We start from the raw sequence: 23,684 nt of genomic DNA, 5'->3' as shown, positions 1-23,684 counted from the left end.
CGGTCGCAGCACAGTGCTGTATATGAGTCCCAAGTATCTCCAGGTAGGGGGGTTCCGCTGAAAGGATGGGCGTACAGAAGGGGAAGCAGAGCTTGCCGGAGGGAAAGCACAGAGCAGAGCATCAGGGCAGCAAACAGACCTCCACCAAGCATCCCACGCTAGCCCACGACATGTTTCACTGGTCACTTCCGGTTTCCTCAGGTGGGCGTGGAACATGCGTACAACATCACTCACACTTAGCACAGTATAAGTGCTGTATGTATCCAATCGCTGTGTCCGGCGCCCGCCCTGCCTCGGCACCACCCACGCAAAGGAGGGAGGGAATGAGAGGTCAATGACATCATCCCCAACAGGACCGAGGAGAGGCGGGCACAGAAACACGGCAGGAGGAGCGCCGCACTCACATACAGGATACAAACAAAAAGAAAAAGAATGCCTCAGCAACCGCCGGAGGCAGCGCCCCAGCCCCACCACTAAGCATGGGGCCAGGAGAGCGGTCAATAAGACTTCATCCCAGATAGGGGCTAGGGGGGGGAGAGAGGGGACAAGTGCAGCACCCGGGGGGAGCCGAGGCAGCAAAATATAATGAAATCAATAAATCAAGTATGCTCACAGGCCTAATGTACATCGGTATAGAATGTCATTCCACTACCCAATCTTGGAGGGAGGGGAGGGGGGGGGCAATCTCAACGTATCGAGTGTCATACTTCAGACCACTCACTGGATAACTACCAAAAGAGTATTGTCCATATATAAAAAAAAAATGACTACATGTCTACGGAAAATTGTGAGGTGGAACACCGCGCCGGGTATTAACCCAGGTAAGTACTCACAGGTAAGGAAAGGAAAAAAAAAAGGCCCCCAGGTCCGCACAGACAGATGACAGCTGTCAGAGTGTGAGGTCCAGTATTGCGCTAACTTAGTAAAAACGGGCTATAACTAATAGACTCGTTTAAGCCCGGTGGGTCTGTTTCTTGCAATTCAAAAATCCATTTCTGTTCTTTTTGGAATAAGAGGCGGTCAAAAATGCCGCCTCGAATGGTTTTATGAATACGATCTAAACCAATAAATTGCAATTTCTCGTGACTGCACCCTTGTACCCCCTCTGAAATGTCTTGCCACCGGTGTGGGGATAGTGGAGACTTTTTTAGTCAAAATACTTGTAATATGTTGGGACATACGTGTCCGTAACTCATTTTTGGTTTTGCCCACGTAAAAAGCACCACATGGGCAGACCAAGAGATATACCACCAAAATAGTGGCACAGTTCACAAAATGATCAAGTTCCCACATCCTCCCATTTGGCAGCAAAACAGATTTGCCCACACCAATATGGCGACACATTGTGCAACCTCCACACTTAAAAGTGCCATTTACTTTGCAATATTTAAGGGGATATCTGTCCCACGGAAGTGGCTACTGACCAACCTATCCCGAATAGACGGTGTTCGACGGTATGCAACTTGAAGCTGGTTGGAAACCACCTTTTTTAGTTTCGGATCATTCGTTCATTTCATAAGTGCCACTGTTGCAGTATTTTGATTGTATGCTGCACAGAAGAAAAAAAGAGATGTGTGCTCAGACCAGTCAACTCCTGACTTAAATACTGGCTGCCTCAAGTCATCTGACTAATTAAAATGGCAAAGCGTATGTTATTGCATTCGCCCACCAGAATATGCAGGATCTAACCTGTCCACCTATTCTTCCTGCAGGAGTTGGCCCACGCAAAATTTTGCATCTCAACAGGGGTGCCGCGTGTAGGCCTCCGTGTACCCCCAAGAAATGAAGGGCAGCGGGGTGTTGTGGGAGGGGGAGGGGGGTGGTTGTGCGGATAGGCTTTCCCAGTGGTGGCAGCGTCTGGGGGGCTTGTCCGCGCCTCACCCCCCCTCACCTCACCATTGGTGTGTTTGCTCCCAAACCATGCAATTGGCACCACAGGTAAGTACATTTGCAAAGGTAGGGTAGCTATCCTTTGGGGAGGGGGGCAGCATGGGTGGTCCCCCCCTGGGCACAGGCCATGTCCGGGGGGGGGGGGGGGGTGCTGGCCATGCTCTCTCGCTCTCCCCTCCCTGAGGGGCGGTTTCGGCGCTCCCGGGCAGTGGATGCCTTGTGGGGGTGTCTGCACTGCCCTTCATTTGTTGGGGGTACAAGGAGGCCTACACACGGCACCCCTGTTGAGATGCAAAATTTTGCGTGGGCCAACTCCTACAGGAATACTGGCTGCCTCAAGTCATCTGACTAATTAAAATGGCAAAGCGTATTCAAATTGCATTCGCCCACCAGAATATGCAGGATCTAACCTGTTCACCTAATCTTCCTGCAGGAGTTGGCCCGCGCAAAATTTTTGCATCTCAACAGGGGTGCCGTGTGTAGGCCTCCTTGTACCCCCAAGAAATGAAGAGCAGCACAGACACCCAGACAAGGCATCCACTGCCCGGGAGCGCCGCAACCGCACCTCAGGGAGGGGGGAGCGAGAGAGCTTGGTGGAACCCCCCCCCCCCCCGGACATGGCCTGTGTCCAGGGGGGGACCACCCATGCTGCCCCCCAAAGGATAGCTACCCTACCTTTGCGAATTTACTTACCTGTGGTGCCAATTGCATGGTTTGGGAGCAAACACACCAATGGTGAGGTGAGGGGTGGGCGAGGCACAGACTTGCCCCCCAGACGCTGCCACCGCTGGGAAAGCCTATCCGCACCCCGCCTCCCCCACAGCACCCCGTGAAGGAAGAAACAGAATTGTATGCTACACAGAAGAAAAAAGGGATGTGTGCTCAGACCAGTCAACTCCTGACTTAAATACTGGCTGCCTCAAGTCATCTGACTAATTAAAATGGCAAAGCGTAAGCAAATTGCATTCGCCCACCAGAATATGCAGGATCTAACCTGTCCACCTAATCTTCCTGCAGGAGTTGGCCCACACAAAATTTTGCATCTCAACAGGGGTGCCGCGTGTAGGCCTCCTTGTACCCCCAAGAAATGAAGGGCAGCGCAGACACCCCCACAAGGCATCCACTGCCTGGGAGCACCGCAACTGCCCCTCAGGGAGGGGGGAGTGAGAGAGCATGGCCAGCACCCCCCCCCCGGACATGGCCTGTGCCCAGGGGGACCACCCATGCTGCCCCCCCCAAGGGATAGCTACCCTACCTTTGCAAATGTACTTACCTGTGGTGCCAATTGCATGGTTTGGGAGCAAACACACCAATGGTGAGGGGGGGGGGGGAGGCACAGACAAGCCCCCCAGACGCTGCCACCGCTGGGAAAACCTATCCGCACCCCCCCCCCTCCACAACACCCCGTGAAGGAAGAAACACAATTGTATGCTACACAGAAGAAAAAAGGGATGTGTGCTCAGACCAGTCAACTCCTGACTTAACCTCCTTGCCGGTTATCCCGAGCTCAGCTCGGGGTGACCTGCGCAGGAGGATTTCTTAGGCCCCGCTGGGCCGATTTGCATAATTTTTTTTTGTTACATGCATCTAGCACTTTGCTAGCTGCTTGTAACATCCGATCGCCGCTGCTCGCCGCCGATCCGCCGCTATCCGCTGCGCTGCCCCCTCCCCTCTAGACCCCTTGCGCAGCCTGACCAATCAGTGCCAGGCAGTGCTGAGGGGTGGATCGGGATTCCCTCCGACGTCCCGACGTCGGTGACGTCATCCCGCCCCGTCGCCATAGCGACCGGGGAAGCCCAGCAGGAAATCCCGTTCTGAACGGGTTTTCCTGCTTACTCTGATCGCCGAAGGCGATCGTAGTGGGTGGGGGGCTGCCGCTGCTGAGCGGCTATCATGTAGTAAGCCCTGGGCTCGCTACATGATTAAAAATAAAATAAAATAAGAAAAAGAGTGCTGCGCTGCCCCCTTCCCGGTGGGAATTAGACCGGCAAGGGGGTTAAATACTGGCTGCCTCAAGTCATCTGACTAATTAAAATGGCAAAGCGTATGCAAATTTCATTCGCCCACCAGAATATGCAGGATCTAACCTAGAGTGACCAGATTTTTGTGGGTCCAACCTGGGACAGGGAGGGGGGCGCGGGGAGGGGGGGCGGCGGAGCCGCAGCGAAAAGTGGGGAGGACTGAGGAGCGCACAGCGACGAAGACCGGGGGGGGGGGCATATGCCGCGTCGAAAAATGGCCATGACATTGTATGGGCGGAGCTAACATAATGATGTAACAGCGAGGCATAAAAAAGCAGTGTTTACGCCATGATTTGGACAAACGAGACTTTGCATCATGGGTGTGCAGAAACTGTGTGATGCTAATAGTATACCGTAACCACAAAGCAGCAAACATAGCCATCTATGACCATTAAATAATAAATGCAGTAACAGTTACCCCGGACACCAGAAAATAAACGCAATGGGCAACATGTCAGCACAAAATAAACGCAATGCGGGCAACATGTCAGTATAAAATGCAATGCGGGCAACATGTCAGTACAAAATAAACGCAATGCGGGCAAACATGTCAGTACAAAATAAACGCAATGCGGGCAAACATGTCAGTACAAAATAAACGCAATGCGGGCAACATGTCAGTACAAAATAAACGCAATGCGGGCAACATGTCAGTAAAAAATAAACACAATGCGGGCAAACATTTCACCAGAAAATAAACGCAATGCTGGCAAACATTTCACCAGAAAATAAACGCAATGCGGGCAAACATGTCAGTACAAAATAAACGCAATGCGGGCAAACATTTCACCAGAAAATAAATGCAATGCGGGCAAACACTTCACCAGAAAATAAACGCAATGCGGGCAAACATTTCACCAGAAAATAAACGCAATGCGGGCAAACATGTCAGTACAAAATAAACGCAATGCGGGCAAACATGTCAGTACAAAATAAACGCAATGCGGGCAAACATTTCCCCAGAAAAGAAACGCAATGCGGGCAAACATTTCCCCAGAAAAGAAACGCAATGCGGGCAAACATTTCACCAGAAAAGAAATGCAATGCGGGCAAACATTTCACCAGAAAAGAAACGCAATGCAGGCAAACATGTCAGTACAAAATAAACGCAATGCGGGCAACATGTCAGTACAAAATAAACGCAATGCGGGCAAACATTTCACCAGAAAATTAACGCAATGCGGGCAAACATTTCCCCAGAAAAGAAACGCAATGCGGGCAAACATTTCCCCAGAAAAGAAACGCAATGCGGGCAAACATATCCCCAGAAAAGAAACGCAATGCGGGCAAACATGTCAGTACAAAATAAATGCAATGCGGGCAACATGTCAGTACAAAATAAACGCAATGCGGGCAAACATTTCACCAGAAAATAAACGCAATGCGGGCAAACATTTCACCAGAAAATAAACGCAATGCGGGCAAACATTTCACCAGAAAATAAATGCAATGCGGGCAAACATGTCAGTACAAAATAAACGCAATGCGGGCAAACATGTCAGTACAAAATAGGCTTTCCCAGCGGTGGCAGCGTCTGGGGGGCTTGTCCGCGCCTCGCCCCCCCACCTCACCATTGATGTGTTTTCTCCCACACCATGCAATTGGCACCACAGGTAAGTAAGTAATTCGCAAAAGTAGGGTAGCTATCCTTTGGGGGGGGCAGCATGGGTGGTCCCCCCTGGGCACAGGCCATGTCCAAGGGGGGGGGGGGGGGGGGGGTTCTGGCCATGCTCTCTCACTCTCCCCTCCCTGAGGGGCGGTTTCGGCGCTCCCAGGCAGTGGATGCCTTGTGGGGGTGTCTGTACTGCCCTTCATTTGTTGGGGGTACAAGGAGGCCTACACACGGCACCCCTGTTAAGATGCAAAATTTTGCGTTTCACTCCCCCCTCCCTGAGGTGCGGTTGCGGCGCTCCCGGGCAGTGGATGCCTTGTCTGGGTGTCTGTGCTGCTCTTCATTTCTTGGGGGTACAAGGAGGCCTACACGCGGCACCCCTGTTGAGATGCAAAATTTTGCGTGGGCCAACTCCTGCAGGAAGATTATTTGCTTACGCTTTGCCATTTTAATTAGTCAGATGACTTGAGGCAGCCAGTATTTAAGTCAGGAGTTGACTGGTCTGAGCAGACATCCTTTTTATCTTCTGTGTAGCATAGTATTTTGATTGTGTAACATCGCAGCTCTCTGCATCCAGTGCAGTGTATCTTGAGCTGTAAGTCACAGTAATTTTCTTATTCACTGCGTGTGCATAACCGCAGTCCAGCACAAGCCATCATTCATATCATATGTCCCATTCCTGCTGTATTTTGATGGTGTTATAGCACATCTCTCTGCACCCAGTGCATTATATCATGAGCTGTATGTCAGTGATTTGCGCATTAACTGCCTGTGCAGTCCAGCAGGAGCCATCATTCTTATCATAAGTGTCATTCTTGCTGTATCTTGATTGTGTTATATCACAGACATGTGCGAAGTGAAGTAAAGTATTTGTGTCACTTGCATGCTCCCTCCTAGTCTGTCTGCTGCCCAATTCCAGAGGTTTTAGCGCATCGATTGCAAAGAGCGGTGCACAATGGAGTGGAAGGAGTAAGGGGGGAGAACAATGTTGTCAGGCAGTGTTCAGCCACGATGATCCAGCAGTCCAGATCTCTCGCCGATGGATCAAGGAGGGTCGGACACTGTCATATACACACTAGATTCTCTTCAGAGGTGGTCTTTAGCGGCTGCTTCAGCCATGTTTAATCTACTGTGTGTACGAGCATTAACCTCCCTAGCGTTCTGGACGAGCACGCTAGAGGGCACCGCTCAGGCCCCGCTGGGCCGATTTTGATAATTTTTTTTTCAAACACGCAGCTATCACTTTGCTAGCTGCGTGTTTGCCCCGATCGCCGCCGCTTGCCGCCGATCCGCCGCTACCCGACGCGAAAGAGGTACCCCCCTGCAGACCCCGTGCACAGCCTGGCCAATCGCCGCCAGGCTGCGCTTTGGGGTGGATCGGGAGTCCCAGTGACGTCACGACGTCGATGACGTCACTCCGGTCGTCGCCATGGCGATGGGGGAAGCCCTAAAGGAAATCCCGTTCAGAACGGGATTTCCTTATGGGCGTGATCGCCGGCGGCGATCAGAAGGGTGGGAGGGAGAGAGGAGGAAGGGGAGAATCATGTAGCTAGCGCTAGGCTAGCTACATGATGGGAAAAAGAAATCGGGCGAAAAAAACCCTGAAATTGAAATGCCCAGCAGGTTAAGATAGAGATAACTGAATCAAAAACTATAAAAGTATAAAGACGATCAATGAGAGGTTAATAAATTCTGCAGATTTGTTATTATTTTATTGGCCATCTATAGAACAGGAGGGAATGTTGCAAAACAATTTTGCTAAAAACAGCTACACACTAAATCTTCCGCAGCACTGTATTGAGTATATTGTCTTGTCACTTAACTGTCCTTCAGAGGAGCTCACAATCTAATCCCCACCATAGTCATATGTCTAATAGAGATGGCCTGAACGGTTCGCCGGCGAACGGGAGCCAACGAACCTCTGGGGTTCGCGGTCACGGAGAACCGCAACTTTTCCGGAAGTTCGATTCGCCCCTATAGTGCATCATTAGGGTCAACTTTGACCCTCTACATCACAGTCAGCAGGCACATTGTAGCCAATCAGGCTACACTCCCTCCTGGAGACCCCCCCCCCTTATAAAAGGCAGGCAGCGTCAGGCATTGGACTCACTCGTGTGCCTGCAGTAATTAGAGAAGGGAGAGCTGCTGCTGCTGTTGCAGAGAGAGCTATAGGGAAAGCTTAGTTAGGCTCTTGTAGGCTTGTTAGCTTGCTCCTTGCTGATTCTTACTGCTAAAAAAGCACTCCTCAACCTCTCTTTTGAGAGCTAATCTTGTTCTTGTGATCTATTTTTTTTTTTTGTGGCCCACTTGCATTATATACAGCCCTGTCAGTCAGTCGCAGCTGGCCTTTGGCCCCTTGGTGGTAATTCCTACTGTGCCACTGCCAGGCCCAGATCATTCAGTGACTACCTGTGTGTGTGACAGGCAGCTGCACATTTGTAATCCCAATCACTGCACCTGTTCACTGTTCAGTGCACCTACCACCTATACCTACATGAGCGCACGCATTGTTAATATCACCAGTCATTGCACCTGTTCACGGTACCTGTGTGTGTGTGTGTGACTGGCAGCTGCACATTTGTAATACCAATCACTGCAGTGCATACCTGTAACCTGTTCAGTGCACCTACATGAGCGCAAGCAGTGTAATATACCACCAGTCACTGCACCTGTTCACGCTACCTGTGTGTGACAGCTGCACATTTGTAATACCAATCCCTGCATACCTGTTCACTGCACCTGTGTGACCGCACGCTGTTTAGTATACCAGGCCTAATTTTTCTGGCTGCACTGCAGCTACAACAACAAAACAAAAGGCATGTACATGTGTCAAATCCCCTTTGTGATCGTTACCTTGCCGCGGTGAAGGGGCTTGCGTATCACAATGAAGCATTGACCGACGGCTATATGAGTGTGTCGGGGTTGGGGGGCACACCTGACCCAAGAAAATAGATAATAAGGTCGTTGCTTCATTGTGGACAGACCAAATTTGATCAGCCGGGCACTCAGTCACTGTTTTTCTGCCATTAAGCTACCTCAGCCCGACCATATGGGCTTGAAAACCGCTATTGCCTGCACTCTGGCCATGGTGCGCACCAGTCCAGCACAGTGAGTTTGGTCTGTCAGTGTGAAGCAGTACACTAATTACACTTCCTGATTGATGTATACACATGCAAGATGTTCTAAAGCACTTTAGGCCTCCAATTTAGCAATAAAATGTGATTTCTGCCCTTAAAACGCTGCTGTGCGTCAAATCCTGATTTTTCCCGGGGACTTTTGGCATGTATCCCACTCCGCCATGCCCCCCTCCAGGTGTTAGACCCCTTGAAACATCTTTTCCATCACTTTTGTGGCCAGCATAAATGTTTCTAGTTTTCAAAGTTCGCCTGCCCATTGAAGTCTATTGCGGTTCCCAAAATTTTGCATGTTCGTGAACGCGGTTCACGACCCGAAAATTGGAGGATGGGGCCATCTCTAATGTCTATGTATGTATCGTGTAGTGTATCTATGGTAGTCTAGGGCAAATTTTAGGGGGAAGCCAATTAACTTATCTGTATGTTTTTGGGATGTGGGAGAAAACTAGAGTGCCTGGAGGAAACCCACGCAGATACGTGGAGAACATACAAACTCTGTGCAGATAGTGCTCTGGCTGGTATGCAAACCAGGGATCCAGCGCTGCAAGGCAAGAGTGCTAACTACTACACCACCGTACTGCCCTACTTACCAAATCTCACCAAGTTAACACTATCTCCTGAACAGCTTAAAGCAAGTTTTCTCATTCTGTGGAGTCTTCCAAATCCATCTGGCAAATGATTTAGCACCTCAGGGTTTTCCAAGTGGTAGACAGTCAGGTCACTTAAATGTTCAAATTCGTCTACACCACGAATCAGAAATTCTAAAAATGAAAGTTGACAAAAATAAATACTAGATAATAAAAGATCTTATACACTTAAAAGGACTTCCCACTTTACTAAACAACACACACACACACACACACACTGCACACCACACACACACACTGTACACCACACACCCGCACACACACACTGTACACCACACACACACTGTACACCACACACACACTGCACACACACACACACACACTGCACACCACACACACACACTGCACACCACACACACACACTGCACACCACACACACACACACACACACAAACACACACACACACTGCACACCACACACACACACTGTACACCACACACCCACACACACACACTGTACACCACACACACACTGTACACCACACACACACACTGCACACCACACACACACACACACACACACTGCACACACTGCACACCACACACACACACTGTACACCACACACACACCACACACACACACACACACACACACACACACACACTGTACACCACACACCCACACACACACACTGTACACCACACACACACTGTACACCACACACACACTGCACACACACACACACACACACACACACACACACACACACACACACACACACACTGCACACCACACACACACACTGCACACCACACACACACACACACACAAACACACACACACACTGCACACCACACACACACACTGTACACCACACACCCACACACACACACACTGTACACCACACACACACTGTACACCACACGCACTGCACACCACACACACACACTGCACACCACACACATACACACACACACACACACACACACACACACACACACTGCACACACTGCACACCACACACACACACACACACACACACACACACACACACACACACTGCACACACACACACACACACACACTGTACACCACACACACACTGTACACCACACACTGCACACACACACACACACACACACACACTGCACACCACACACACACACACACACACACACACACACACACACACAAACACACACACACACACACTGCACACCACACACACACACTGTACACCACACACACACACACAGTACACCACACACACACTGTACACCACACACACTGCACACCACACACACACACACACACACACACACACACACACACACACACACACACACACACACACACACACACACACACACACGTGATTCCTTAACCAGCATTACTCAGCCCAATGCCACTAACACAGCCACAGTGATCTGAGATTAGAGTATGTGTGGCCGGTAGATCAGATGATGACTGTGATGCAGTGGCGTAGCTAGACATTATGGGGCCCCATAGAAAAACTTTAATAGGGCCATAAAATGTAGTCATTCTTGAGAAATGCCACCTGCCTCTACCCTATGGATATGAGTTAACTTGGGAGATTTGCACTCTCATGTGATCTATACTGCATATAGTCTATGGGCACTTAGATAAAATCATAGGGTGAAAGAACACTGGTGAATACATAAAGTACCACCTGGGCCCCCTCTGCTCCAGGACCCCATAGCAGCTGCTATGGCTATTGCTACGCCCTTGCTGTGATGGAACACAAGGAATTCATGGATGACTAATGTTGGCGTTTGAATCTGCTTTATAACCTGAACAAAGGCAAACAGCACCATTTCAACTTGGAACATCAGGACAGGGTGCATTTTATTTAACCTCTTAAGGACCAGGGCTTAAACCCCCCTAGTGACCAGGCTATTTTTTATAAATTAGGCCACTGCATCTTTAAGGCCTCGCTGCAGGACCACACAACTCAGCACATAAGTACTTCCCCCCCCCCCCCCATTTCTGCCCATTAACAGAGCACTCTGTTGGTGGGCTTTAATCCCTCCTGGAGTTTTATATATATATATATATATATATATATATATATATATATATATATATATATATATATTTATTTTATTTCTTAATAAATATTTCTATTTTTTTGTATTTTCATAGCCCTCCCTCCCTTCCCCCCACCAGCCAATCAGTGCGATCGGCTTTCAGCCTATGACAGCGGATCGCATTGGTGTCTCCCAGGGGGACCGCCGTGTCACATGGCTGTCCCCAGTACAGTGCTGCCGTAGATCGCTGTAGACTAAATAGATGACGGTTTCGCAATCTAACAGTCTCCGCTGGGAGACTGATGGTGGAGCAGAGCTCTGTCATCCAAGCAGAGATGTGCACGCATTGGTGCACGCGATCTGCTGCAAATCCCCGCCCCAGGACTTTACGCCAATCGGCGCTATGCGGGGATATCACACCCATCAGCGTGACGCGGTCGGCAAGTAGTTAACTCCAATACCTCCTCCTTCCAAGCTGGAAGGAGAGAGAATCGAAGTTAATGGAACGCACCCTGTCCTTCTGTTGGATGCTGAAATGGTGCTGAATGCATGCGCTGGGGTTCCCGAACCATGTACTGCCAAATTCACTAAAGATGAGAGAAGTGAAATCACTGCAAATACCTACACAGCATATATAGGAAATTTGTAATTTTCTGACAGAAATAAGCTTCAGCTAAGGGACACTATTTTAATGAGACACAGGACTCACAATACCTTCATTTGCAACCAGTGCGTCTCCTCTGTACAGTGTGTCCCTAATTGTGTCTTATCTTCCTTCACTCATTGTTCCACCATTTACCTGGGTAGTTTTCGGCACGATTGCACCCAATCTCAAGGCATTCCAGAGAAGACATCTTGAGTATTTTATCTTGTTCTTTGGGTGTTAGACAGCAATCATGCACACTGAGCTTCTTGAAAGAAGCCAAGAACTGCTCAATTGCTGGTCCAATGTGTTCTACAAAATCTCTGCACTGACTTAGTTGGAGCACGATATGATCAGAGATTGAGAAAAAAAAATTGAATGCTTCACTGTCCAGCTTAGAGGACTTATTTCCACTGACTTCAATAATGTCTAAGTCAAAAATGGGTACTTTGTGTCCTATAAATGACTTAAAAGGATGAATAATTGAGTCTCTCAGTTCAATTTGTTCTGGAAATACTGAATAAAATTCATCACATTCCTTCTTTGACTTCTCATTGTCTTCTTTTGTTTTGCTGAGGGAGAGGTAAGCAGAGGAGTAATCATCTTCTATGGTTGGGACACCATACCTTTCAAGGGATCTTGCAAGGTTTGCATAGTCTTGTGGCGTTACTTTGTTTGTGGCATTAATGAAACCTTTAATGCAGCTTAAAGTACTAATACATTCTGGATATTTCTGAAGGAATCTGAGAACACTTTCAGCATCGTTGTTGGTTATGATATTCACTAAGAAGCCAACAGTCTTTCCAGCAAGAAATTGCTTAATAATGGGTGCACAGTCAGACAGACACTGATTGTCATCTGCAGCTTCGATTGCAAGAGTTGCCAGTAAATTAACCAAATGGAAATTGATGTCTGTAGGGACGTGTTGACGTAACGTGAGGAGGAACTGATTTTCGATCAGTTCAAGCTCTGGATGTCTCTGTAAATGTTCTCTAGTTTCTAAATGACAATCCAAAGCCTCTGAGTTGTCATAGAGAGTGAATAAGAAGGAAAATATCTTTACAGTTGCCTTTGCAGAAATTCTACTGGCATATTTTAGAAAATAGCTGTAGCATCCAATAACCTTTAAGAAACTATTAACCTGATGAAGGTAGTGGAAACCCTTCACCTCATCCTCTAACTTATCAGACTCTAACAATTCACTAAGTCTGTTTCCAGCTAGAAACTCTTGGAATGACGGGTCGTAGAATCTGTACATGGACTGCAGCCTCTGTGCTGTGAATTTACTCAAAAGGCCAAGTTTAATGGCCGTGCCACTGTCCACACCAGATGCCTTTAGGTCTTCATCTGAGAACTGAAATTTAGATTGAAAGAGACCCTTGAGTGCGAGATCTCCACATGATGACACTTGGCATTTCACCACTTCAGTCTCTTCAGGGAACTTCAGCATGATGCATTTTAAGTATGTTTTAAAAATATTTATGTCATCAAATTTATAGTTACCGGGACAATTAGCCCATGAAGAAAACTGAGCAACAATAATCAAAGGGGTCTGCAGAATGGCTGGTAAGTTTTTGGATGCCACTAATTCCAACAAAAATTCATCTACTTTCTCATCATTTAGTGAAAGAATGTTCTTCATCAAGTAAACGCTGCTGTATAAGGGAAATTTCTGAATATTCAGTATGGTCCTCGCATATTGTCGCAACATCCATGACTTGTCTGTGCAAACTGTTACTGTTATAGTTACTCTGTTCCAGGGGTTCTTAAGTAAGAGTTCTTGTATGGGTCCAGGAATACAGTCCTTCATGCCATAATCATCCAGAAGGAATAGCACTTTGTCCTTTAAATACTTTATTATTTCCCCCAGAGACTCTTCAGGGATGGAAGTTGTGGTGGCCACCAGCTGCTGGCAGATGATATCATACAGAGGTGGCTGTTGGTCGGTGGTGGAAGACAGGGAGATATAGAACACAAGGCTGAACCTGCTGAGGAGAGGACATTTTCCTGATGCCCAGAGAATGGCGATTTTCCTGAGCAGAGCTGTTTTCCCACTTCCAACTTCTCCTTCTATCATGGTGATGTCCCCCAGCTCTGACAGGATGTCCGGCAATGTGAGCTGCCTCACTGGCTGATTTCTGATGTCCTTCATCATGATGGACATATCTACAAATAGTGACTTCAGGTCTATGGAAATGGAGTCTCTCAATGTATTATGGAAAGCAGAATCACTGTATGTTTCAATGAGCTGATCCTTCAACATTTGTACCTCTTCTAGCAGCATAGCGTTTCCATGGGGTATTTCTACAAGAAAATTGTTCAGTTTCAGTAAGCAGTACATTTTTAACATTTTTCCTACAAAACATATTAATAGCTTTATTTTTTTTATCTGGAGCATGTGACTGCATTATTCTTTTATCTGGAAGCATGTAAATGCTTTTTTCTTTTATCTGGAATCATGCGACTAATTGTGGTGAACAGGACCACAGAAGGGACCAGGAGGATGCCGGGGGACCTCATGGGCTATGGGGGGCTGAAGGAAGCCCCAGGTCCAAATTTCATTTAATTCAGAGCTCAGTGTCCCTTTAAACTCTGGTGTTTGGGTAACAGAGCTGCTTAATTCTAGTATCTAGAGACAACACATTTGTCTTATAACAATAGTGCAGCCTACAGATAAAAGCTAAACCTCTCTGGCAGTATTGAATTTGTGGTCTCCCATTTCTTGTTGGACTATGATATTCCAACTTGCTTAAGTGACTTTTCAACTAATGGTTGGTGGAAAAGGGGGGTCCTGTATGGTCTTAATCCATATCCGGTGTTCAAACTAATTAGCTGTAATGGTGAGGGGAAAGGTTAGTGTTAGGATAAGAGAGTGCTAAGAGGCAAGAGGGGAAGGTTAGGTCCGGAGTGGGAGGTTAGTGTTAGAGAAGAGTACAGAGAGGGAATGAGAAGAGATTACTAGAGATTATTAGAGTAATTTTGGCAACACCACAAGCCAAAAAAACAGGCAACCATAACAAATGTATGTGAGAAAGGATGCGGTTTTTAGAGAGGAAGGAGGCTTAGACCAGGAGGGGGGGGGGGGATTTCAGTGTTTGCCATAGGTGCTATATTACCCAGGTACAACCATGGCTGTGCATTCAGGATTTGTGCCCCTCCCTGGCACTCTCCTCTGCTGCTCTGATGCTACAGCCAGCCCATTGATCCAATGCAACACGTTCCTGTGCCCTTTGATTGTTGCATAGGGCAGAGTTGAAGGACTGGAACAGTCTGGTATGACAGACTGTTTCCTTAGGAGCAACTTACAGGAGCAGGAGACCTGGCTGTAAGTAAATGGAGAGATTTGGGGGAACCTAGCTTTAGAGACAGGAAGCACACTTGATGGCATGATTCTTTTTCATGATTGTTTGTGATTCTTTTGGATTGTGGTGCAATATATTGTATTTGGGAACATGTGCATCATGCAGGAAAAAGCAGAGCGTTTTCCAATTTTAAACCGGAGAAAAATACACATGATCAGGAGGCAAATAAACACAAATGACGTGTAATTCCCAAGTGGGCCATTGACTTCAATGGCCAAGTGCGACAGTGCGTGTTTTGCATGTGTGCGGCAAAACACACATGATTCAAATATGTGCTCCCTGGCTGATGCTTATTGTCTCTGCATAGATGATCCTTGGGTTTTCATATGTACTCTAATAAGGGGGTGACCAATACACAATCCACTCAGGTTAATAGGGTTCTGACCACTAACTTATGTAGCACAAAGGAATACACACTGGTACCGTGGCAAATATTTTATTAAAATCAACATAACTAATTTTTAAAGTGATTTCTACCTTTGTCAAACTATATCCTATGATATGCTGTATGTCTCTGATACATAAGTATACAAGTAATTTAGTATTTTTTTTGTTACAAAACACTTAGGGCTTGATTCACTATGTGGTGCTAACCTACTTAGCACGTCTAAAGTCTTTAGGCGCGCTAACAAGGGTGCTAAGTAGGTTAGCACTGGTTTTCTCAATCAGATTGCACGCTAAGTACCGCGCAAAGTTCTATGCGCGCACTAAGTCCCATAGGCTTTAATGGGCACTTCGCGTGGAGCGCCCTGCGCTCTGTGCAGTGCGCGCGATCACTACTTCTCACATTTACACCCAGTTTAGACGTGATAAAGGCCAGTGCTAACAGTTAGCACTGTTTTGTGAATCGAGCCCTTATTCTGTTTTCAGTTTCTGTCAATACCGCAAACTTTCACAGTTAATTTCAAAGTTAATTTCAAAGCCCCCATAAATGAAGGAGAAAATCTGTTTTCAACAGTTTAACCGGAAAAAAAATTATTATGATATAATGAATTGTATGTGTAGTAGGGATGATTAACCACTTAACATCTCAGTCGTTTTCAGCTTATGCATCCGAGCAATGTTCACCTCCCATTCATTAGCCTATAACTTTATCACTACTTATCACAATGAACTGATCTATATCTTGTTTTTTCCGCCACCAATTAGGCTTTCTTTGGGGGGTACATTTTGCTAAGAGCCACTTTACTGTAAATGCATTTTAACAGGAAGAATAAGAAAAAAAATGAAAAAATTCATTATTTGTCAGTTTTCGGCCATTATAGTTTTAAAATAATACATGCCTCCATAATTAAAACCCACGTATTGTTATTGCCCATTTGTCACGGTTATTTCACCATTTAAATTATGTCCCTATCACAATGTATCGCGACAATATTTTATTTGGAAATAAAAGAGCATTTTTTCCGTTTTGCATACATCACTATTTACAAGCTTATAAAAAAAAAAATAGAGAGAAATATTTCATCTTTACATAGATATTTAAAAAGTTTAGACCCTTAGGTAAATATTTATGTTTTTTTTTTTTATATAGTAATGTTTTTTTTGTTTTTTTTTATTAAACATTTTATGTGGGCATTTTTGGGAGGGTGGGATATAAAAGTGTTTTATTTGGGGAAATATTGGTGTATTGTAATGTTTTTGGGAATTTACTTGTAGTTTTACTTTTTGGCCACAAGATGGCAATCTCGATTTTTTTTTTACATGACGTCACTCTAAGCGTACAATGTACGCTTAGAGGGACACAGCTTCAGAAAGAGCGAAGCTTCCGAGAGAAGCTGTCGCTTTTTCAGTGGGGGAGAGGAATCAATGATCGGGCTCCATAGCCCGATAAATTGATTCCGTGGCTACCGACTCCGCGGCCGGGAGTGCGCGGGAGCGCGCCTGTCCTCCTTGACGTTTTTATACGTCAAGGAGGACAAAGTGGTTAATAGAACATTAGTAGCAAAGAAAAGAGTCTCAGATTTTAATTTTCAGTAATTTTTTTTATAGCATTGCATCATTTTGTCATATTTGCAAAACCACACTCTGCTCTGTTTCTGTGACGAGCTTACCTTTCAGCGGCAGGTCCTACGATGTCTCCAGCGTGGTCCGGGCGAGTGGCGGCACTGCCACGCTGGAATCCTCTGGCGTCATCCCCGGCTTCCCTCCGGCTGTGTCTTCTGGCTCGCGCACGACCCACAGGTCGCATCGCGCACACGCGAGTCTTAGTGAGCCTTATTTTCGTAATTGGTGTATGTCATATTTTGAAGTAAGGTCTAGATCTTCTGGTACAGAGTCTCATAAAATTTCTCTGATTAAAACGTTTTTACAAGGTGACTCACAGACTTGGGCATATGGGTTAAGTTCTGAGGATGTAGCCCTTTCCTCAGTGGAATAGTTTTTTGATGCTATGGCAGTAATTTATGCAGACCCAGACATTTCGGCTACGGCCACTCGCAAATTGCGAGACTTATGTCAGGGAAAGCATACTGTCAAAGAATATGCGGCCGAGTTTAGAAAATGGTCGGTATTTGTTAAATGGGGTGAGGCAGCACTCCTCGACCAATTTCTTTTTGGCCTAGCTGATTCAGTAAACGACATGCTCGTGAGTCATCCTGAACCCAGAACTCTGGAGGATGCGATTTCCCTGGCCATAAGGGTAGGTGGACGGATCAGACACAAACATCAAAACAAAGTCTATTCCGTCTCAGGGAACCCTAGGCCAGGTAGTACATCCTCCAGTGATGAGCCGATGCAACTGGGTTTCTCGGGACTGTCACCAGCAGAGAAACTCAGAAGAAGACATGCTGGGCTTTGTTTGTATTGTGGGGAGAAAGGCCACGTGGCTCAAAATTGTCCTGCAAAGGGAAAGGCTCCGGAAAACTCCAGCGCCTAGGTGAAGTTGGGGAACCTCACCTGGGCCGGCCAATTGTTCCCCTTAAAATAAAAAAAAATCCTTTTGCCAGTCACCTTACACTGGGGTATGGATTCATTCCAAACCGAAGCTTTTATTGACTCAGGTGCGGCAGGAAACTTTATTGATTCTGTCTTGGCAGCCAACCTGGGTATCCCAGCACTCTCGTTGCAGAACAAATTATATGTCACGGCTATAGATAACACTCCTTTGCAGCCCAAACAACCCATTTCCATCACACCAGAGATTTCATTGCAGGTTGGGGCTTTACATCATGAACAAATGCAATTGTATGTATTCCGCATGCCTTCTAGTCCGCTTGTGTTGGGGTTACCTTGGTTACAGAAACACAACCCACATATTGATTGGTGTTCAGGACAACTTACGGGTTGGTCACAGCATTGACGGGATGTATGCCTATGGGGTATCCCTCTCCTCAGTCTGGGGGTCAAACAGATAGCACTACCACCACCGTATGAGGATTTCTCTGATGTGTTACAAAAATGAGGAGAAAATTCACTGTTTTCCAAATTTGAGAAGTGTTTATTCGAACTTACACAGGTGCCTTTCCTGGGCTACGTCATCTCTGATACTGGGTTGTCCATGGATGAGAAAAAACTATCAGCGGTACAGAATTGTCCCCCTCCCAAAGGCCTCAAGGCCATTCAACTTATAGGTTTTGCTAACTACTACCGCAGGTTTATAAAAAAAATTTCCTCTTTGGTTGCACCATTGACTGATTTAACCAAAAAGGATGCAGATCCAAACAATTGGTCACCCCAGGCTTATAAGGCATTTTCGGATCTGAAGAATGCATTCTGCTCAGCTCCGGTCCTCTCCCATGATAATGTAAATTTACCTTTCATACTGGAGGTAGATGCTTCTGATCTAGGGGTAGGAGCCGTTCTTTCCCAGTATTCTGGTCGCCCAGAAAGGTTGCATCCTTGTGCCTTCTTTTCTAAGAAATTTCCCCTGCTGAACATCATTATGATGTGGGTAATCATGAATTCTTAGCAGTAAAGATGGCCTATAACAGTGTATACGGATCACAAGAATTTAGAATATATTGAGGGGGCTAAACGACTGAATCCTAGACAAGCCCGATGGGCACTGTTCTTTTCCCGCTTTAATTTTGTGATAACATACAAACCAGGGTCTAAAAACATTAAGGCTGACGCCTTATCGAGAACTTTCGAACCTGAGTCATCTCAGAACGCAGTCCCTGAAAATATTGTATCCTCTCAGTGTGTTTTGGCCGCCACTCATACACAAGAACTTCCTGATTTGTACGAGGCCTTACAGCCATATCAACCAGAAAGTCCTCCGGGGAAGCCCCCTAATGTTGATTTTGTACCCTTGCATCTCCGACTCCAGATGCTACAGACCTTTCATGAATCCAAACTAGCAGGGCACCCAGGGGAAACCAAGACTTTGGAACTTATGTCCCGTCATGTGTGGTGGCCTTCCATTAAGAAAGATTGGTAGGCATTTGTGGCTCCCCAAGGTCATCTTGTACCTTTGCCCATTGCATCGAGACCTTGGTCACATCCTTCAATGGATTTTGTAGTGGATTTACCTTCTTCAGTAGGTAAAAAGTTATTTGTAAAATGGCACATTTTGTACCTCTCCCTGGGTTACCCTCACCTCGAGAACTGGCTAAGCTATTTATTATACTGTATACATTTTCCGTTTGCATGGTATTATAGAAAACATTGTGCCAGACAGGGGGGTTCAGTTTGTGTCACGTTTCTGGCATGCTTTTTGTGATCTTTTAGGCATTAAACTCTCTTTCTCCTCCGGGTTTCATCCGGAAACCAATGGGCAAACAGAGAGAACCAACCAGTCCCTGGAGCAGTATCTCCATTGTCCATTGTAAAATCTCATCAGAAGCTGTTCTTTCTCACTGTTTCTTTGATGTATAAGTGCATCAGAAAAAAGGACTGTCTCCAACCCAAGTTAGATCGGAGAGCTCAGAGAAGCTCTTTTCCATAGAAAAAGATTCTTAACTCTTCCTGTACGGGAAACAATATGAGACTGTTCTTTGCCACTAATGTTCATTAAATAATAAATTAAATTTCACTTCAGATTCCCTTTAAAGTATATTACATTTAGTAAATTAATACTGCTGAATTCTGCAGTTAATTGCAAGCCCCCCCCCCCCTCCCCCATACATTCTACTGTCACCAAATATACTAGGTATGTTAGTGGGAATAGCTGATAAGTATAAGTATAAAACAGTTTATAAAATGACATAGTTTTTGAGAAAATCGATTTTAAAAAGTTCAACGAAGAAATGGTATTAAAACTTTGTAAAATGACATTTTGCGGTGGCATACTTTAATATATACTAGTTCTGAATACTGTCTACATGTTTTATACATTTTAAGAAAAAGAACTTCATGGGGTCCCCTCGCCAAGCCTTTTGAACCCCTTGTCATGCTTGCAGGCTGGTATAGCCATAATTCAGAGCCCAGTGTGTGTGGGTTTCCACACCCTGAGCTATACGAGCCTGTGTGGTTTATGATATGGGGGGACTCTGGAAGAGAGGGGTGGCAAAGCCACCCCCTCTCCCCCAAAGCCCCTTGGCCAATCCAGGGACAATGGGCCCATCCCCACCTCCGTTGCCCAGGAGGGGGTGCAGTTAACTACTCCCACCCATATGTGTGTGTGTGTGTGGGGGGGAGGGGGGGTTATGATGGCATCTGGGGATCCAGGTATATTTGGTGAAGATAGCAGGTATGGGGGCTTTAAAACGAATTACAGAAATCAGCTTTAGGCCTGGAACCCACTATAAAACGCTATGGCTAATCGCAATCGCTAGCGTTTTGTATGAGCGGTTTGCAAGCGATTTCATGAGTGTTTTCAGTAGCGATTTTAAAAAGTGTATTCACTGTGTATAAGCGGTTGTGTAGCGATTAGCGTTTTTAATTCTGATTGGTCCTTTCAATTAATTTTAATTTTGTTACAGTGTGCAGTACCTTCAAAATGCTAGCAAAATCGCTCTGTGCAGGTTTTGATCAGCGATTACGCCAACGTTTATATACTTTACATTGCAGAAACGCTAACGCTAATCGCTAACGCTAATCGCTAAAGCTAAACACGAAAGATGCTGCATGTCCTGCGTTATGCGATTTGGTAATCGCAATCACTCCAGTGGAATTTGGCCCATCCATTAACATCAGCTGATCGTTTAGGGAAATCGCTAGCAGTTTGAATCGCTTCCTAAACGCTTAGAAAATCGCTCTAGTAGGTTTGAGCCCTCATTGACTTTTCCGTACATATAAAAATTTACCAGGCAAAATTCGGAATTCTGGCGGATCTGTAATTTGGCAATTTGGACCGTCCCTAATTCTTAGCTTTTTTTTCCTATTACCTTAATGATAAATAATTTAGTATTCACTAAACAATTTACCTCATGCAATCCTTAAAATGGGATAAAACTCTGGCATAACATTCAATAAAAATGTGTTTTCCTACTTTTTATTACCCATACAGTCATCATATTTGCTTTTGTGTACAAGTAATATTGCCTGTTTACAAATTACAATTTCCCAAAGTACAGTTTATCTGCTCTGAAAGCTGCCATTGCATTTTAATGCATAGCTGCTGTATTTATATATTAAAATCTAGTGATCATTCCTCACCTCTCTCTGCTTCTGTTATGATCACTTCTGCAGCATGTACTGCTGGCTGCAGTTTTACTGAGGACAAGCAGTTTTTGATTTTTTTGCGTGCATTTGCTCGCATAGTTTTGCGTGCTCTTACACTGAGCGTTGATTCCATCTGCAGTCGCTCTGAAGTTAATGACAGGTTAATATGCTTTTTGTGAAAACAAACATTGTCTGTTGCAATGGAGCTGCAATCCCTTTCTTGCAGGCTGCATATCATTGTCTGCCCTTTCCTGCTGTCAGCCTGTGATTGATTACCATTCACCTGTGTGGGAATCTGCATGTCTGCTTCCATTGGATGACCTCAGTATAAAGGACTGCTTCCTGCAGTGCTCCATGGGCTATCATAGTCTCAGATTCAGTCTGTTACTCTGTCCGAGGCCCCCCGTTCCTAGATCTCGTGTGGACTGCCCTGACTCCTGTGAAGGGGTCAGTGAGTCCTTCCAGTTCAGCTCTCGTTATCAGTAATTGTTACTTTGCTAGTCTTGCATCATATATCGGTTCATCGCCAATATATACGCACACTAGCGCGTTTGTTATTTACCTTGTATTCGTGTTATGTTAATACATCAGTGTCGCTGATATATACGTACTCGAACTGTTTATATCCTGTGTTCAGTCAGTCAGCTTCCAGCACGTTTCGGTAGGTTGCGCGTATCGTGATCACCCGTGCTTAGTTAGCTCAGTTCTGCTCCTGTTACCTTGTGTGGATTGCGCTCACTTCTGCGTAGAAGTAGCGAATCCTTCTGAGTCCTGTTTCTTGTATTATTCCAGTTCCTAGCTAGCGTTCCTTGCTTATGTTATATATCGGTTCATCGCCGATATATACACATGTTAGTCAGTCATTTGTAGCTTCATTGGTAGCTGTAATTGTAATACGCTAGGAATATCGTATCCATTGTATTTAAGTATTGTTTGTGGTTGCTCGGATCTACGCCTGCTCTGTGCGCCACATCTCCTACGGGAGTCAGTCCTCTCCTCCACTAAACTGGGGATATCCTGGTTCCTTGTGCTAGTGTGTGTGTACCTCCTTCACATCAGGGTATACGCCACATGCTGACTGTGGAGGATATACCACCAAGCGTAACATTATGATAGCCCCATTACCAATCCCCATTGTGGAGGGGATTTCCAGCAAAAATTACACTGTTTATTATGGTTCCTGTTCCTTTAAGACATTTGTGAAACTTAACTCTGAAACAGAAAATGAGTTTTTTTCTGAATGTACCAGGTTTCTGGCCGATCCCGAGCTCCAAGCTACTTCTGTTTCAACGTCGTCACCCCAGCTAGTTTATATCTTGTTTAAGGAGAAATTGTTTCAGTGGGCTTATGATGTCCTGGATCATACCAATTTGAAAGAGAGACCGCTGGAATTTTTAGCGTTTGTGATCCATAACTAGCTGCGCAAAACTAATTTGCCTTACCCTTTTAATGAGCTCCTGGCAGCTTGTCAATCAGCTGTTCCTTCCACTGCTTGCAAAAATAATCAGCAAGCAGATAGTTGTACTGATAACTTTCCTTCATCTGTGAATAAATCGCCTAAGGCAGCAAAGTCTAAAGTCTCACATAGAAATAAGCGTAAGCGTTCCAGGAAAAGTTCACAACCAGCAGAGTCGTTGCCCTTAGCGACTGCGCATCAGATCTGTAATGAGACTCCGCCATTAGCAGATAATGAAATTCAGTTACCTTTTAGGGTAGTTAAATGGACCTATGAAACTACTAATGAACTTTCGTTGCTAGCCAGGGAGAATAAAAATTCTTGTTTAAATGAATTGTCTGAATATGATTATGAAGACATATTACAGAGTATTGAACAAATCAA

The 23,684-nt window shown here is 45.7% G+C and overlaps 1 protein-coding gene across 1 annotated transcript in view; it reads right to left on the bottom strand.

The window, feature by feature from the left end:
- The window catches only part of LOC137538766 (baculoviral IAP repeat-containing protein 1-like), a 91,393-nt gene that overhangs the window by 43,295 nt on the left and 24,414 nt on the right, over positions 1 to 23,684 (bottom strand). The window contains exon 5 of the mRNA XM_068261116.1: positions 12,198 to 14,240. Coding sequence (XP_068117217.1) covers positions 12,198 to 14,240 — 2,043 coding nt within the window. The remainder of the gene's footprint in view (positions 1 to 12,197; positions 14,241 to 23,684) is intronic.

The sequence above is a fragment of the Hyperolius riggenbachi genome, chromosome 1 (genome assembly GCF_040937935.1).
Source record: "Hyperolius riggenbachi isolate aHypRig1 chromosome 1, aHypRig1.pri, whole genome shotgun sequence".
In the NCBI taxonomy this organism is placed as follows: domain Eukaryota; kingdom Metazoa; phylum Chordata; class Amphibia; order Anura; family Hyperoliidae; genus Hyperolius; species Hyperolius riggenbachi.
Note: the sequence above shows the minus strand (reverse complement) of the source record. Positions and strands in the feature narration are given on the sequence as shown.